The 19,239-nt window shown below is 44.7% G+C and overlaps 1 protein-coding gene across 7 annotated transcripts in view; it reads left to right on the top strand.

Annotated features, from left to right (window-relative positions):
- Window positions 1-332: 332 nt before the first annotated feature.
- LOC126213228 (zinc finger protein 99-like) overlaps window positions 333-19,239 on the top strand; it is a 112,472-nt gene continuing 93,565 nt past the window's right edge. For 2 of the 7 annotated variants that reach the window (XM_049940877.1, XM_049940872.1), the window contains exons 1-2: window positions 501-778; window positions 5,551-5,639. In XM_049940877.1, the coding sequence (XP_049796834.1) occupies window positions 742-778; window positions 5,551-5,639 (126 nt within the window). In that variant the 5' untranslated portion in view covers window positions 501-741. The other 5 variants (XM_049940875.1, XM_049940874.1, XM_049940873.1 and 2 more) reach the window with 5 other exon arrangements.

Genomic DNA, 19,239 nt, shown 5'->3' with positions numbered 1-19,239 from the left:
GCGACAATAATTTTGAGAACACTGAGTATATGCATGTAGATATTCACTTTACGACGCAACTACCAGTATTTTAAAGATATCTTAATCCCAACGTAGTAAATTCGTTTTCATTTTTTGGTCACAAGTGTTACAATTAAAGACCCTAAGATATTCAAACGCATATCCTTCAATAACACCTAATTTAAGTTATCTAGTTGTTGTGCTAATTTGACGATAAGGATTTACCAGAGAGATAGAATATCCTATGGTATCTGATTTCGAATTTTATCTTTCCAGTTTTTCCATTGTGTCTATCTCACAGCACACAGCAGAGTTCTTTGTGTTGCTACGTTTTTTGGTTTTGATGGTTCGTGACTCGTGAGTTTAATCAGTTAGAATCTCGTAGTTTAGCGGAAATTTGTTTGTTACATTCTGCAGGTAGTGTATAAGCGTCTATAAATTGCAAACAAGAACAAATGGAAGAAAGAAAGTCGTTTCAGAAGTAAATTAACACGGTACTTCATTTCTGTTATAACAACAGCTGAGTTTGATTAGTGTAATAGATCGCGAATAATTTCTGATGACACAATGGTAGCTATTTGTGTGGGTGTTGTCTTTATTTTAAATTTTTAATGGGTACACAAGGATGAGATTCTATTCAGTAGAAGTATCACCTGCAGTGTGCGTGGTGTCAGTTTGTAACGGCGTGCGAATGTCGTAATTTTTTTTAGGTTAAGTTCACCATAACAAAATACCTGGGTTATGTTTTATGAGTGTATCAGCCTTCGAATTGAAAGAGGTAGGTAAGTAGTGCTTAAACAAGTAGTTTAGTGTACTTTGTGTCTGTACAGTTCACCCATTACGAAAAAGAGCTACGACGGGACTTCATAGCGTGCTGTCAAGTGCTTACTGTTTTCGAGCAAATTGCCACGTGTATGTTAGTAAAAGAAACAGTTGGGATTGTGACTTGCTATCAGAAGCAGTTTGTCTGTGCAAGAAACTCCGTCATTTACTTCGTGACTGACGAGAAGAGACGGACAGTGTTCACATTCACTGTGATAGCTTTGGAATGTTGACTTTCTTCGAAGTAATAGTGTTTGTGATGATAGTTTGCTGTGATCTGAAGTAGGCATATAGCTGCTCCAGATTGTAGGGCTAACGTAAGCAGTTTTGCGACTGCCCACAGTTATTACATCATTTCATGGTTTGGGTGTGTTAGCATGAAAGGAATGCTGTAGAAGGTATTAATTCTATTGCATTTTGTTAATCTCCACTGTGCTTTGATTCTTCTAGTCAGTTTTCTTTTATAGTTTAGTAAATACAAGTTTGTTCTAGTATGTGGGTTTTAAAGGAGTTCTGTATAAGAATACTGTAAAATTATTTAGGATCTGGCGAAAGAATGAGGTACTCATTAACTGTAATTTCTCTAACAAGAAGCATTACATGTCATCAGAACTCAATAGACCATTCATCATAGTTACAGTTTGTAGGAAGTCGTTCCAGTAAAACAGTTTTGTAAGAAAAAACCAACCAATGTTTAATTTTGATGGTAATCAAGACTAAGGACTTACACACTGTAGTGTGCAGGCTACAGTACAGGTATATGGTTTTCTTTAATAGCAGGGAAAGATTCCAGAGTGGTGATGCTTACTCAAAATTGAGTATTCAACCATGAATGAATGCAGATGAAGACAGTAACATGTGTTGCAAATGGATATTCACTGATTGGTAAACAATCTGTACAACTGGATTTTCATCATTTCCTTATCAGATTGAAATTAAGTAACACAGGGAACAAAGCATAGAATGAAATATTTGGTGTTATTCAGTAATTTCACTGCAATGTATTCGCTGCATTGATTGTTCATAATGCTGATGGTAGTTCATGCACAAAAACTACACATCTTCCGTAATTGTCACAATAGGACAGTATCCATAAGCCAGTGCTTCAAAGGAGCAGTAGCAACTGGCAATACTGTTTCTATTGCATGTGATTTTGTGATTGAGTACTCAATTTTAATGACCTGAGAAATGTAAATGAGCTTATATTACTGAACACATTTTTCCTCAGCTGCTTTGAATCGGTTTCCGGTGTAATTGCCCATTTACTGCACCCAGTAGATGAGAAAAAACACTTGTCGGTCATACAGAGTTTAGTAGTTAAATCTTTAGGAAGTAAGTTTAAAAGTTTGTTTACATTAGTGTTTATTTATGGATTAGTTGGCTACAGGTTTCGAAACTACTTTGGTCTTGTGCCAACTTATTCTCTGCTTTTGTGTGATAAATAATTTAGCATCTTACACTTGTAGATCTAGGATGGATGAAGGAGGTGTTGCCATTTTCATAAAACAAGGGTATAAATGCAAAACTGTAGTAGTAAGCAAATTTTGTGTTGATCAGCACTTTGAGATTTGTGCATGTGGACGTTAGCTAGATAATGTAGTATTGATGTTAGCAACAGTGTAGAGGTTCCCATTAGACTGGGAGTGGTTCATAAAAAAGTTTGACTCCCTGTTATGCTGTCTGTCAGACAAAAAGAAGTTATTAATCTGTGGTGATTTCAATGTAAACTTTCTAAGTAATTCTGATAGGAAAAGTGAACTAGAAGTGTTATTAACAACATATAATTTAGAATCAGTGATCAATTTCCCTACACATATAGCTCAAGACAGTAGCACGCTAATAGATAATGTATTTGTGCAGAAAGAGGATATAAAACACACACATGCTTTCCCTGTGGTAAATGAATTGTCAGACCATGATGTACAACTGATTAACTTATAAAACCTAAGAGGGTGTACATTTCGGAAACCATTAAGTAAAAGTGTGAGATCACTCAATGTGGTATCTATAGAGCACTTTCAGAGAAAGCTTAAGAAATGTTAATTGGGGAGATGTATATAATGAGCCAAATGCTAATGATAAATGCAACATATTTCTTGATAAATTTCTCTCTTTTTGAACATTGTTTCCCAAAGAAAATTACTAAATGGAACAACACACATTTTTCAAAGAAACCTTGGATTACTGTAGGTGTCTTCAGAAATAAAAAGAAATCCGTATAAGACAGCAAGAACTAGTAAAGATCCAGAAGTAGTATCACACTATAAAATTACTGTAACATACTGAGAAAAGCTGTAAGGAAATCAAGAAATATGTGTGTTGGACAAGAAATTAACAACTCGGGCAATAAAATCAAATCAATATGAAATGTTGTTAGAAGGGAGACAGGAAAAATAACCTCTGGGGTAGGTAGTATTACTATTAAAGAGAAAGAGACCATCCTAACCAACATTGCACGAATAGTTAATGTATTTAACAACCATTTCTTAAGTGTAGGAGAAAAAATTGAACAGTTCAAAAGAAAAAGCCAGGCAGTACATGGAAGAGTCTGTTTTAAAAAAAAAATTAATCAGATTTTCACCTAACAACCTCTTGTGAAATAAGTAAAATTATTAAATCTTCGAAAAATAAATGTTCGGTTTTAGTAGAGGACATCTCTTATAAGATATTAAAACAATGTGGAGCAATTACAGCTGATGTTTTGAGTCACATATGTAATGCATCAATAACTCAAGGTATTTTCCCAGATAGGTTAAAATATGCAAGTCTCAGGCCTCTCTAGAAAAAGAGGGACACCACAGATGTCAGTATTCATCAGCCAGTATCCTTTCTTACAGCATTTTCAAAAATCTTCGAGAAAGTAATGTACTTGAGTGATTAGCCATCTTAACAGTCATGGGATACTCAGTAAGTCACAGTTCAGGTTTCAAAAATGCTGTTCCACTGAGACAGCAATATATAGTTTCACTGTCCACATAATAGTCGTTAAATAGTAAAATGTTGCCAATAGGAATTTTCTGTGACTTGTCCAAATCATTTGATTGTCTGAACCATGACATTGTTACAGAAATTACAATTCTAAAGTATATGAGTGGTTTATGTCATACCTACAGAACAGGAAGCAAAAAGTTTCCTTATATGGGTCAAGTGATTTAAATAAGTTTGCCACTTCATCTAACTGGGATGAAATTAAATTAGGTGGTCCATAGGGTTCAATCAAGGGTCCTCTTCTGTTCATGATATGTGTGAATGACCTTCCTTCCTATCTGAAACAGGAAGCTGAACTGACACTGTTTGCTGATGATACAAGAATAATTATTAATCCAGTAAAAGAAGCTCCAATTGAAAATGGTACAAATGAGATCTTTGGAAAAGTCATTAATTGGTTTTCTGCTCATGGGCTTGCTCTAAACTTTGTAAAAACATAGTACATCCAATTTTCTGCTGCAAAAAGTACAGTTCGTTCAATAAATATAACACATCAATAGAAGTCAATAGACATGGTAGACCATACTAAGTTATTGGGTGTACATATGGATGAGAATCTTAATTGGAAAATTCAAATTTGGATCTTCTAAAGTGACTAGGTTCAGCAACTTTTGCAATCAGAATAATTGCCAATTTTGAGGATATAGAACTTAGTAAGCTAACATTTTTTGCATACTTTCACTCTCTGATGGCATTTGGAATAATATTTTGGGGTAACTCAACATTTAGACAAAAAGTATTCACTGCTCAAAAGAAAGTGGTTAGAATAATGTGTAGGGTTCATAGTCGCATATCTTGTAGGCATCTTTTTAAAAGATTGGAAATTCTTATAACAACCTCACAGTACATTTACTCACTAATGAAATTTGTTCTCAACAACATGGACCAGTTTAAAAACAACAGCGACATTCATGATTATAATACCAGAAAAAAGGAAGACTTTCACTATCCTTTACTCAACCTATCTTTGGCACAGAAAGGGGTAAAATATGCTGCTATAATAATTTTCGACAAATTACCAGATGAAATAAAATGTCTGACAGCAGTAATAGCTTCAAAAATAAATTGAAATCATATCTCCTTGACAACTCCTACTATACAATAGAAAGATGATGTAACTTACCAAACGAAAGTGCTGGCATGTTGATAGACACACAAACATACACACAAAATTCAAGCTTTCGCAACCAACGGTTGCTTCATCAGGAAAGAGGGGAGGAGAGGGAAAGACGAAAGGATGTGGGTTTTAAGGAAGAGGGCACGGTGTCATTCCAATCCCGGGAGCGGAAAGACTTACCTTAGGGGGGAAAAAGGACAGGTATACACTCGCGCGCACACACACGCATACCCATCAGTACGTACACAGATACAAGCAGACATGTCTGCTTGTGTATGTACGGATGGATGTGTGCGTGTGTGTGCGCGCGTATACCTGTCCTTTCTTCCCCCTAAGGTAAGTCTTTCCGCTCCCGGGATTGGAATGACTCCTTACCCTCTCCCTTAAAACCCACATCCTTTCATCTTTCCCTCTCCTTCCCTCTTTCCTGATGAAGTAACCGTTGGTTGCGAAAGCTTGAATTTTGTTCATATGTGCATTTCTTGTGCACTTAACACATTCCACAACATAATGGCTACCGTATCATGCGATTGACCAATGGAACATGCAACCAACTAACTGCCTTTGAGCTATACCACATGGTAACAATGAAAATTGAGTAAAACTGTTATCTGTTTTTCCAGACTGCAAAACTGGAGCCATGGACCAGGAGCCAACTATGTGGATAAAAAAAGATGAAACAAGTGAAGTACCAACAGAGTTAGGCCCAATGGTAAGTGGCTTACTTGTGTTTCTTAGCAGTGCTTCATTAATTTCTGAGTTCAGTGTGGTGTGTGAATATATGCTGGAAATGTAATTCCATTTACTAATAAACTGGTAAACTTTCAGTGTTACATATGGCATTTCACACAGCGCATTGAAATAAGCCTGGTATTAAACCTCACATAGACATGAGGTCTGTACAAAATGTCATATTTCACACTGAAAGTTTGGTTTTTAATAAACTGAATTACTCAGAATTGAGGCAAGAGTTTAAATTAAATGTTCAGTAACATAGAAAACGTTTTTAGTGCACAACTCAATTACCCAGATGAAGTGGTTGCCATAAAGTGGGTATATTCTGCTCTGATACACTTCTTTTAAATGACAACCATAATGTGCAACTTAAGAATCACTACCACTATAGTGAATGTTAACAGTGCCATTAAATTTATAAATGGTATGGGCGCAGTTAATGGATTATTGCAGTGTATCATGGTAAGGAATGAGAATTGTAATTTATTTAGTAGTGATTTAAAATAACTTATTTGTAAATAATAGAAGTGATATTCATGTGGTACTAATCTCAGAAATACATTTTGTAGTACTATTTACATTAGATGTTGTCTTTGAATGTGTAAACAAAGTGTAAGTACAACTGTCAGCAGTAAAGTTCAGTTTCTGACCAATGTCACTCGGAAACATAAATTGTTACAGTCTGTAGGTGCAGAATGAACTTGGATGTCGGCAGCAAAGTTTTGATAAAGCCATGGGGTTACACATTATGTATTGACATGGTTGTTCATACCCACTTTCATTTGCTGGGTGTTACACATATTGTTTGTAAAATTGCCAGGATGTTACAGTTACCAGTGTAAATATTCTCACATATACATGTTGCTTGAAATCTGATGCAGTGCAACCATTCGAAGGGTATTCAGCTATTAGCAGGCAAACAAATTTACTGGGTGCCAGCAGTTTTTTTTATTCTGTTGACCAGAACTGAGGGTCCTGACACAATCACGCAAACATACTTGTGAACTATGTGCTGAACTAATCTATTTAGACATCCATCTTGGGTGCTATGCAGACGTATTGTGATAGCATTAATGCAGCATTTACATTTGAACATGTGTGAGTGCTTCATTATAATTTGTACAAACTTAGTGAACAACTTGCAATTTGACCGGCAGTATCAAACACAGTAAAAGAGTGGTTAGACCCAACAAAGTTCAGGCTTTGGCTTTGACCCCTGATATAATGATGGTTTGGCATGTAGTAAGATATGTATGCAATTTGAACAGTCATTGACTTTGGACCTGCACATCAGAACTATTCACAGTCCACAAGGTTAAGATGCGATGTTAGGCCCCCTTCCCTCTTGAAATATTGGTAGTGGTAACAAATTGACCAGTAGCACAGCCTAATGTTTATTGACAACACCTTTTTCCCAGTGAGAGACCAGTTTGTTGGTGCCGTCACTGTAGAATGTTTGACTTCATTGGCAGGCCCACAGCCTCGGCTCTGCTGACACTAATTCATCACTATCATAGTGAAGTCCTTGAAGGTGTTCTTGAAGTTTTGGAAACAGTTGAGAAGTCAGCGGGGTCAAGCAGGGACTGTATGGAGGATGATCGGTAATAATGAATCAAAGGTGTCAGACTGTTGCAGGTGGAAAACACTTGTCTATGATCTGGCATTGTGCTGAATTAGAGGATGCTCCATGGGTGGACAAATCCTTTGCGTTTGTGCTCTGTGTTTTCTGAGGGTTTTCTCATGTGCTGACATGGTTGTATTATACACACCCAACTTACGCTGCAATTTGGAACCTGTGTCAGCAAAGTGCAATGTTGACAGTAATATTCATGTCAAGTAATACACTAACTGATAATGAGAACAGAATAAAATTTTTGGATGCATTGTTTCCAGTATGTCCTAGTAATAAATGGATGTATTTGACCATACTCTAAAGTGTGGTGGCATGGTTCTCTTGGCACTGGCAGCATCCATCTGGAAGTCATAATAGTAAGCCATATACACTCGTCAGTGAAAATATTATGGCCTCCAACCTACTGTCAATATAAATCATCCAGGCAATAGCACCGTCGCCTTTTGAGGAATGACTGCTAGTCAGACACATGCACAGTGCATGAAGTATCTGTGAACGTGCTGTCCATCTTTAGAATAGGGAATGGGCACGATCTGAGTGTGGCTGAGGGCAGATTGTGGCGGCCTGAAGGCTAGGTATGAGCATTTTGGAAACTCCACAATGTCTTGGGTGTATGAGGAGTGCTGTGGCAGTTGTCTTCAACACATTGCAAAACAAAGGTGAAACCATTTCCAGACATAATGGGGTTGGGCAAGCAGCCCTTGTGGATGTCGTAGGCTGGGCAGACTTGTAAAGCAACATGAACAGCAAACTGTGGCATAACTAATATCAGACTTCAACGCTGGCCAGAGCACACCTGTACCTGAATGCACAATGTTCTGATCATTCTTAATGATGGGTCTGTGACCTGATGACTCATGCATGTGCCAATGTTAACACCACATCAACTATTATGACTGAAATAGGCATGTAACCATTGCCACTTTGTTGGCACAGTGGCAGAGCATTGCATGGTCTGATGAATCCTGATTCTTTCTTCATAATAGTGTTGGAAGGATGCATATGTCACCATCAAGAGGAACAGAACCTTGACTCCATTATGCTCTGGGAAGCAATAATGTAGGCATGCATGGGTCAAGTGGAGCTAGTGTGAGGCACTGTGTTGGCCAAGGAGTATCATAAACTGGTTGCAGACCACCTCCACCCCTTCATGATGATCAAATTTCCCAATGGCAATGGCAATTTTCAACACAGTAATGTGCTGTTTCACAAGGCCAGGAGTGTGATAGAATGGTTGAGGAACACAGTGGTGAGCTCCAGTTGAGGTGATGGCCACCCAAGTCGCCACTCTGAACCTGATTGAACACATCTGGGATGTAATTTAACATGGCATGAGAGATCATCCCCCCCCCCCCCCCTTTTTTTAATTTACAGGAATGAAGTGACTTGAATGTGCAGATAGGGTGCCAACTTCTTCCAGTGATCTACCAAGGTCTCATTGCTTCCATGCCACAATGTTTGGCCAAACACTTGCTGCCCATGGGCCCTGCATGTCTCACCTTCCGGTCCAGCTTCAGACCACTGACTGCACTTGAGTTCCACTGCTGTTCCTTGCCGCCCAGTGTGGCTCCACCACTCCCACTGGTGCCATGAGCTCCGAGACATGAGAAGTGGCATAGGCCAGGTGCATGCGGCTGGAATTCAGGGAGGGAGCCTGCCATGGCTCATCCTCCCTCGCAAAACCAAAATCCCACTTCCTGCCCCTAAGGAGCCCCTAACATCTGACTCTCCTTTACTTTGGTAATGTGCATGCTTGAGGCTTTTACTCATGCTGGAGGTTCGCCAGACTGACAGTCTCTCAGGATCCCAAGAACTGAGGAAGCCCTAACTCCCCGTTTTGAGCAACATTAGGGTTTCGAATGAACATGCTGTCACTGACCTTTGCCTTGAATTGTTTATGCCCATGATTGAAGTAGAAGGCTAGCCTGTCATAGGCAATTTTATGCCTATCCCAACTCCAATTCCGCTGTATTACATCTAGGGTGACTTGTTCTGAAAGCAAATCATTGATTGACCACAGGTTGATGAGAACTGACCAGATGTGCTAGCATAAGGGAAACTGGAGCAACCTTCAGGGACTTGGGTTGTGCAGTGTTAAACGCAAAATTGAGCCATGGTACTGACATGTCCCATTGCCTCTGAGCCGTATTGTGAAAGATAAGCACAGCCTTCAACTTGCAGTTCACACAGTCAGCAAAAGAAGTCTGTGGATAATAAGAATTTGTTGTCACATCCTTAACTCCATTGTCAAAGCAGAACCTCGTGAATAGTTGTGAAACAAAAGCAGCAGCATTGTAAGTAAGAAGCATACTGGGTGGCCCCTAAACTGGAAATATTCATGACAAATGCTGGATAGTTACTGGGCCATTAGCCCTCTACTTTGAATGTTGTTGTTGTTGTTGTTGTTGTTGTGGTGGTCTTCAGTCCTGAGACTGGTTTGATGCAGCTCTCCATGCTACTCTATCCTGTGCAAGCTTCTTCATCTCCCAGTACCTACTGCAACCTACATCCTTCTGAATCTGCTTATTGTATTGATCTCTTGGTCTCCCTCTACGATTTTTACCCTCCACGCTGCCCTCCAATGCTAAATTTGTGATCCCTTGATGCCTCAAAACATGTCCTACCAACCGATCCCTTCTTCTAGTCAAGTTGTGCCACAAACTTCTCTTCTCCCCAATCCTATTCAATACCTCCTCATTAGTTACGTGATCTACCCACCTTATCTTCAGCATTCTTCTGTAGACCACATTTCGAAAGCTTCTATTCTCTTCTTGTCCAAACTGGTTATAGTCCATGTTTCACTTCCATACATGGCTACACTCCATACAAATACTTTCAGAAACGACTTCCTGACACTTAACTCTATACTCGATGTTAACAAATTTCTCTTCTTCAGAAACGATTTCCTTGCCATTGCCAGTCTACATTTTATATCCTCTGTACTTCGACCATCATCAGTTATTTTGCTCCCTAAATAGCAAAACTCCTTTACTACTTTAAGTGTCTCATTTCCTAATCTAATCCCCTCAGCATCACCCGATTTAATTTGACTACATTCCATTATCCTCGTTTTGCTTTTGTTGATGTTCATCTTATATCCTCCTTTCAAGACACTGTCCGTTCCGTTCAACTGCTCTTCCAAGTCCTTTGCTGTCTCTGACAGAATTACAATGTCATCGGCGAACCTCAAAGTTTTTACTTCTTCTCCATGAATTTTAATACCTACTCCGAATTTTTCTTTTGTTTCCTTTACTGCTTGCTCAATATACAGATTGAATAACATCGGGGAGAGGCTACAACCCTGTCTCACTCCTTTCCCAACCACTGCTTCCCTTTCATGTCCCTCGTCTCTTATAACTGCAATCTGGTTTCTGTACAAATTGTAAATAGCCTTTCGCTCCCTGTATTTTACCCCTGCCACCTTCAGAATTTGAAAGAGAGTATTCCAGTTAACGTTGTCAAAAGCTTTCTCTAAGTCTACAAATGCTAGAAACGTAGGTTTGCCTTTTCTTAATCTTTCTTCTAAGATAAGACGTAAGGTTAGTACTGCCTCACGTGTTCCAACATTTCTACGGAATCCAAACTGATCTTCCCCGAGGTCTGCTTCTACCAGTTTTTCCATTCGTCTGTAAAGAATTCGCGTTAGTATTTTGCAGCTGTGACTTATTAAACTGATAGTTCGGTAATTTTCACATCTGTCAACACCTGCTTTCTTTGGGATGGGAATTATTATATTCTTCTTGAAGTCTGTGGGTATTTCGCCTGTCTCATACATCTTGCTCACCAGATGGTAGAGTTTTGTGATGACTGGCTCTCCCAAGGCCATCAGTAGGTCTAATGGAATGTTGTCTACTCCCGGGGCCTTGTTTCGACTCAGGTCTTTCAGTGCTCTGTCAAACTCTTCACGCAGTATCTTATCTCCCATTTCATCTTCATCTACATCCTCTTCAATTTCCATAATATTGTCCTCAAGTACATCGCCCTTGTATAAACCCTCTATATACTCCTTCCACCTTTCTGCCTTCCCTTCTTTGCTTAGAACTGGGTTGCCATCTGAGCTCTTGATATTCATACAAGTGGTTCTCTTCTCTCCAAAGGTCTCTTTAATTTTCCTGTAGGCAGTATCTATCTTACCCCTAGTGAGACAAGCCTCTACATCCTTACATTTGTCCTCTAGCCATCCCTGCTTAGCCATTTTGCACTTCCTGTCGATCTCATTTTTGAGACGTTTATATTCCTTTTTGCCTGCTTCATTTACTGCATTTTTATATTTTCTCCTTTCATCAATTAAATTCAATATTTCTTCTGTTACCCAAGGATTTCTATTAGCCCTCGTCATTTTACCTACTTGATCCTCTGCTGCCTTCACTACTTCATCCCTCAGAGCTACCCATTCTTCTTCTACTGTATTTCTTTCCCCCATTCCTGTCAATTGTTCCCTTATGCTCTCCCTGAAACTCTCTACAACCTCTGGTTCTTTCAGTTTATCCAGGTCCCATCTCCTTAAATTCCCACCTTTTTGCAATTTCTTCAGTTTCAATCTGCAGTTCATAACCAATAGATTGTGGTCAGAATCCACATCTGCCCCTGGAAATGTCTTACAATTTAAAACCTGGTTCCTAAATCTCTGTCTTACCATTATATAATCTATCTGATACCTTATAGTATCTCCAGGATTCTTCCAGGTATACAACCTTCTTTTATGATTCTTGAACCAAGTGTTAGCTATGATTAAGTTATGCTCTGTGCAAAATTCTACAAGGCGGCTTCCTCTTTCATTTCTTCCCCCCAATCCATATTCACCTACTATGTTTCCTTCTCTCCCTTTTCCTACTGACGAATTCCAGTCACCCATGACTATTAAATTTTCGTCTCCCTTCACTACCTGAATAATTTCTTTTATCTCGTCATACATTTCATCAATTTCTTCATCTTCTGCAGAACTAGTTGGCATATAAACTTGTACTACTGTAGTAGGCATGGGCTTTGTGTCTATCTTGGCCACAATAATGCGTTCACTATGCTGTTTGTAGTAGCTAATCCGCACTCCTATTTTTTTATTCATTATTAAACCTACTCCTGCATTACCTCTATTTGATTTTGTATTTATAACCCTGTAATCACCTGACCAAAAGTCTTGTTCCTCCTGCCACCGAACTTCACTAATTCCCACTATATCTAACTTTAACCTATCCATTTCCCTTTTTAAATTTTCTAACCTACCTGCCCGATTAAGGGATCTGACATTCCACGCTCCGATCCGTAGAATGCCAGTTTTCTTTCTCCTGATAACGACGTCCTCTTGAGTAGTCCCCGCCCGGAGATCCGAATGGGGGACTATTTTACCTCCGGAATATTTTACCCGAGAGGACGCCATCATCATTTAATCATACAGTAAAGCTGCATGTCCTCGGGAAAAATTACGGCTGTATTTTCCCGTTGCTTTCAGCCGTTCGCAGTACCAGCACAGCAAGGCCGTTTTGGTTAATGTTACAAGGCCAGATCAGTCAATCATCCAGACTGTTGCCCCTGCAGCTACTGAAAAGGCTGCTGCCCCTCTTCAGGAACCACATGTTTGTCTGGCCTCTCAACAGATACCCCTCCGTTGTGGTTGCACCTACGGTACAGCCATCTGTATCGCTGAGGCACACAAGCCTCCCCACCAACGGCAAGGTCCATGGTTCATGGGGGGACTTTGAATGAGTAAACAAAAACGAAAAAAGTCATTCACAATGACTAATCTGTGCATCTTATACTCACACACGAGGCGGTGGACCTGTAAACCAATAAAAATTTAATGCATCAGGCATTTCTCATTGGCTTGTGGGTACTCTCTAAAAGACTCTTGCAGAAGTTCTGGTAGGGCCTAGCTCCCTTACAGGTCTCACTCCATCAACCTCTGGACATCATTATACAGGGAGGGCCAGTGACATGTCTGATCTGAGCAACAGCTTTATAAATGCCCAAATGACTGCTTAAGAGGATGTTACAGAAGTAATGGAATACTGGTAGTATCATCTCATTGGCTAAACATATCATGGGGTTATGTTGGGCACATCATTTATGAAAAAGCAGCCCTCTATGCAAGTTGTACCCTGCTCTTTTAGGGAATTTAACAAATTCCTCGTAATACTGATGATTCTGGGTTCCTCCTCCTACTTGATCTTCAGGTTAACAAATAACCTCTGTCAAGACCTCTTGTTAGCCAGCCCTGGCAACATCAAGGTCATCTTCATCTTACCTTTCTTCTTTGAACATGCACATTGTCCAGTTCCCTAATATGTCACACCCTAAACCAAAAGGTGGAAATATGAATGGCCCAATGAGCAATGAGTTGGGTTTTTCTGTGATGAGCGAAAACCCAACTAAGAACTTGATTGTCAGTCTCCAAACAAAATTCCCCAGGTACAAAATAAACTCTGAATTTCTCAAGGGCAAGTAAAACCACCAAGGCTTCCGATTCAAACATGGAATATTTCGTCTCTGCAGGTGAAAGTTTCCTAGATACATAGGCTGTAGGGCATCCTCCTTCCCCTGTTCCATTCCTGCAGGAGAACAGCTGCTACTAGCTACTCCAGAATTGGAGGCATCTGTGTACACCACAGACAAGAGCTCAAAATTGTGAATGGCTAATACTGGTGGAATACTATGTGCCACCTTAATTGCATCGAAATATGCCTGATGACTTTCATCCCATTTGAAAATAATGCCCTTCTTTCTATAATTATTAAGGAGTCCCTCTAATTGAGCAAAACTGGGCATGAACTTACAAAAAAAAATTGCCATACCTATGAACCATGCCACACCTTTCTTATTTCTAGGAGCTGGGAATTTTCACAAATTATTAGTATGCTCTTGTCGATTGTAATGCTGTCAGTGGAACTAAAATGTCCCAAGAAGGAAACCTATGTGCCAGTGTGATTTTAGATGGTTTCACAGCAAGTCCTGCGTCCTTCAGGCAAACCATGACTGCCTCAAGGTGTTGCAGATATTCAGACAGACTAGCAGTATAAATAATCATGCCATCTAGGTAATTACACACACTTGAACTTGAAATCATCAAAAACACAATCTAGAAGACCAGGCATAAAGGTAGCTCCCACTGCCCAACCAAAGGATACCCAGTCTGTACAGAAGGCAGAAATGTGCTTGGAATCCTCTCTTAACACACTTCGATAATATGCCTGATTGAGATGCAGGGCAGTAAAATATTGAGCACCACTGAACCAAGTAAAACAATTATGTAGATTGGGAAGTGGCGCAGATTCCAAAATTACCTTTTCATTAACTGGGCAATAATCCATCACTGGACAAAACACCCAACTGCTGTCCATGGATACTAAGAATATGGGAGAAGCATGGGATGAAGTTGAGGGACTGATAACCACATCACACAGCATATTATTAATCAAAGCACATAAACATTTCATCTTCGGTGGAGAAAGCCAGTAAGGATCCTGCCTCACTGTAATGTTGTCTGTAAGGTGAATCTTGTACTGGATTTTATTGGTGATACCCAGTCTAACACCTGCAGAAGATGGTCAAGAACTTCCAATATCTGCTTCACTTCTGCTGGAGCCAGGTGACAGTTCAAGTGGCGAACATTGTAGTAACACATTATCAATTCCTGTGGCAACCTGACAGGAGCACAATGTAAATTTTTCAGCTGAGTTAAATTTAAAATAAACAACTGTGTCTTGAAAATCTAATACCAGTGCAGAACCACTTATAAAATCACATCCCAAAATTGACTAAAAGATTTTTAATTACTATCCACTTCAGGCCAAGAAAATTTTCCAATACTCAGTTTCACCAACCAGAGGCAACATTTACCTATTGACAGCTCGACATTGGGAGGGAGAATGGGTGGAAACAAAACAGTTTACAGGTATGGGAGAACTCCAGATACCACAGATACTCTAATAGGGAAACTGAAATACCAGAGCTGAGGAGGCTACACAGTGGTTCCTGGTTAAATTGTACCCAAATGTAAGTAAGGGGCTGGCCTACTACCATGACCTTGACACGGAGATAGCACTTTGGCAGTAGACCACTACCATGCCTCTTCTGTTCCTTGTGCTATCAGCTGTTCAGTCTCTCGTTCCATGGAACCAGGCCCCCCCTCCCCCAGGGACTCTCGCTCTCGGTTCTTTAGTGAGTTCGTGCATGGTGGACACGGTGCCCCGAGCTATCGCAGCCAATTCTTTCTTCCCTGGCAGCATTTCCCTATCCTCGCTCATTCACCATTGCCACCCTTTTCCCCTCTCTGTGTTCTGATCTATGTTGACCTGGCTATCCACCTTGTTTCCTGTATTGGTTGCAGTTTTGTTGATTTTGCTTGTTCTTCCATCCTTTTTGGCATTTATGTCTCCACCTGAGGTTTGACCTCCACTTCAAAATTTCTGTATCAGTGTGAGCCATGTGGGGAAGAACTCCCTTCCTAGTATCTGTGATGTGGATTCCTCTCCACCTTTCCTTCCGTTCCCCCTTCCCCATGGTAGCCCTCTTCCACCCTGCTGGGTCACCAGCATGTGTAGCCAGTCTGTGTGGTGGGGCTGCTATGTACCCATATGGCTTTGTTCCCTGGCAACACAGGGATCACACTACTGATATGTAAGCTGTTCCCTCCCCATATATGTCAAGGAGTGGTTGCTTATCCTCTTGGAGCATCGGAACTCCTGGCAATGATTGCCATGCCAGACAGCCTTTACTGTGGCTGGGTGGTGCTCATGGGGAGAGCCCTTGGTCAGGATTGGTGGTATCAGGGTGGATACTTGGTGCATGAAGCGTACCAAGCTGCAAAAATCTGGCCACTCTCAAATGGCTGTCTCTTCAAATGGGGAAGGATAATTGAATGCTGCTTCATATGACCTGGCAACCTTCCATTCCCTGGTGACACCATGGGAGGAGGGCCAGGCTTGCTGTCTTGGGATGAAACATTTTCCCCATTACCTCATCTGTACTAGGACGGATGGGGACTTATTCACCTGACAAAGCCATTGTTTCTCATGGAAAATATCTAGGACAAGTTTGGTGAAGTGGAGTCTCTTAGTAAGGGGCGGTTGGGCTCCCTGTAGATCAAAGCTTCTGTCACTCAATCCACAGCCCTTCGTGTCTGTGATAGTCTTGGCAATGTCCCAATATCTATCACTCCTCACCAATCTCTTAATATGGTTCAGGGAGTAAATATTTGTAGGCCCTTCATCCTGCAAACTAATAAGGAACTCTGGGCTACTCTGGAGCAGTGTGGCATTCAGTTTGTTCGACATGTGCAAGAGGGTCGCAAATACAACCGCACTGATACTGGTGCCTTCATTCTGGCTTTCAAGGGGATACCCTCCCAGAGGAAGTCAAGGTTATGTGCTACAGATGTGACATGAAGATGTACATCCCTCCACCTATGTGGTGCTATCAGTGCTTGTGTTTTGAGCATATGTCTTCCCGCTGTATGGCAGACCCTTTGTGTGATGATCATGGCCACCCACTCCATGAGGGAAGCAACTGTGTTCTGCTACCTGTGTCAATTGTGCTGACTGATGTTCCCCTCACTCACCAGATTGCCTGCCTTCCAAGAGAGAAAAGAAGATCAAAGAACAGAAGACCCTGGATCGCCGGTCTTATGCCGAGGCTTGCCAAAGGTATAGAGACCGCACCCAGTGTCACTGTCTTCAACATTTTGCCTCTGTTACTTCATTTTTTCCTCATCCTTATCCCAGTGCCTCCCTCTCTCCCCCCTCCCTCTCTCCCCCCTCCCTCTCTCCCCCCTCCCTCTCTCCCCCCTCCCTCTCTCCCCCCTCCCCCCTCCCTCTCTCCCCCCTCCCTCTCTCCCCCCTCCCTCTCTCCCCCCTCCCTCTCTCCCCCCTCCCTCTCTCCCCCCTCCCTCTCTCCCCCCTCCCTCTCTCCCCCCTCCCTCTCTCCCCCCTCCCTCTCTCCCCCCTCCCTCTCTCCCCCCTCCCTCTCTCCCCCCTCCCTCTCTCCCCCCTCCCTCTCTCCCCCCTCCCTCTCTCCCCCCTCCCTCTCTCCCCCCTCCCTCTCTCCCCCCTCCCTCTCTCCCCCCTCCCTCTCTCCCCCCTCCCTCTCTCCCCCCTCCCTCTCTCCCCCCTCCCTCTCTCCCCCCTCCCTCTCTCCCCCCTCCCTCTCTCCCCCCTCCCTCTCTCCCCCCTCCCTCTCTCCCCCCCTCCCTCTCTCCCCCCCTCCCTCTCTCCCCCCTCCCTCTCTCCCCCCTCCCTCTCTCCCCCCCTCCCTCTCTCCCCCCTCCCTCTCTCCCCCCTCCCTCTCTCCCCCCTCCCTCTCTCCCCCCTCCCCCTCTCCCCCCGTCCCCCTCTCCCCCCCTCCCCCTCTCCCCCCCTCCCCCTCTCCCCCCCTCCCCCTCTCCCCCTCCCCCTCTCTCCCCCCTCCCTCTCTCTCCCCCCTCCCTCTCTCTCCCCCCTCCCTCTCTCTCCCCCCTTCCCTCTCTCTCCCCCCTTCCCTCTCTCCCCCCCCCTCTCTCTCCCCCCTCCCTCTCTCTCCCCCCTCCCTCTCTCTCCCCCCCCTCCCTCTCTCTCCCCCCCCTCCCTCTCTCTCCCCCCCTCCCTCTCTCTCCCCCCGCTCCCTCTCTCTCCCCCCCGCTCCCTCTCTCTCCCCCCCGCTCCCTCTCTCTCCCCCCCGCTCCCTCTCTCTCCCCCCCGCTCCCTCTCTCTCCCCCCCGCTCCCTCTCTCTCCCCCCCGCTCCCTCTCTCTCCCCCCCGCTCCCTCTCTCTCCCCCCCGCTCCCTCTCTCTCCCCCCCGCTCCCTCTCTCTCCCCCCGCTCCCTCTCTCTCCCCCCCGCTCCCTCTCTCTCCCCCCCGCTCCCTCTCTCTCCCCCCCGCTCCCTCTCTCTCCCCCCCGCTCCCTCTCTCTCCCCCCCGCTCCCTCTCTCTCCCCCCCGCTCCCTCTCTCTCCCCCCCGCTCCCTCTCTCTCCCCCCCGCTCCCTCTCTCTCCCCCCCGCTCCCTCTCTCTCCCCCCGCTCCCTCTCTCCCCCCCCCCCGCTCCCTCTCCCCCCCCCCCCCGCTCCCTCTCTCCCCCCCCCCCCCGCTCCCTCTCTCCCCCCCCCCGCTCCCTCTCCCCCCCCCGCTCCCTCCCCCCCCCCCGCTCCCTCTCCCCCCCCGCTCCCTCTCCCCCCCCGCTCCCTCTCCCCCCCACCCCCGCTCCCTCTCCCCCCCACCCCCGCTCCCTCTCCCCCCCACCCCCGCTCCCTCTCCCCCCCACCCCCGCTCCCTCTCCCCCCCACCCCCGCTCCCTCTCCCCCCACCCCCGCTCCCTCTCCCCCCCGCTCCCTCTCCCCCCACCCCCGCTCCCTCTCCCCCCACCCCCGCTCCCTCTCCCCCCCCGCTCCCTCTCCCCCCCCGCTCCCTCTCTCCCCCCCGCTCCCTCTCTACCCCCCGCTCCCTCTCTACCCCCCGCTCCCTCTCTCCCCCCCGCTCCCTCTCTCCCCCCCGCTCCCTCTCTCCCCCCCGCTCCCTCTCTCCCCCCCGCTCCCTCTCTCCCCCCCGCTCCCTCTCTCCCCCCCGCTCCCTCTCTCCCCCCCGCTCCCTCTCTCCCCCCCGCTCCCTCTCTCCCCCCCGCTCCCTCTCTCCCCCCCGCTCCCTCTCTCCCCCCCCGCTCCCTCTCTCCCCCCCCCGCTCCCTCTCTCCCCCCCCGCTCCCTCTCCCCCCCCCGCTCCCTCTCCCCCCCCCGCTCCCTCTCCCCCCCGCTCCCTCTCTCCCCCCCCGCTCCCTCTCTCCCCCCCCGCTCCCTCTCTCCCCCCCGCTCCCTCTCTCCCCCCCCGCTCCCTCTCTCCCCCCCCGCTCCCTCTCTCCCCCCGCCGCTCCCTCTCTCCCCCCCGCTCCCTCTCTCCCCCCCCGCTCCCTCTCTCCCCCCCGCTCCCTCTCTCCCCCCCCGCTCCCTCTCTCCCCCCCCGCTCCCTCTCTCCCCCCCGCTCCCTCT

This window comes from Schistocerca nitens, chromosome 11 (genome assembly GCF_023898315.1).
Source record: "Schistocerca nitens isolate TAMUIC-IGC-003100 chromosome 11, iqSchNite1.1, whole genome shotgun sequence".
In the NCBI taxonomy this organism is placed as follows: domain Eukaryota; kingdom Metazoa; phylum Arthropoda; class Insecta; order Orthoptera; family Acrididae; genus Schistocerca; species Schistocerca nitens.
The sequence above is the reverse complement of the archived record's forward strand: the minus strand, read 5'-3'. Positions and strand labels throughout refer to the sequence as shown.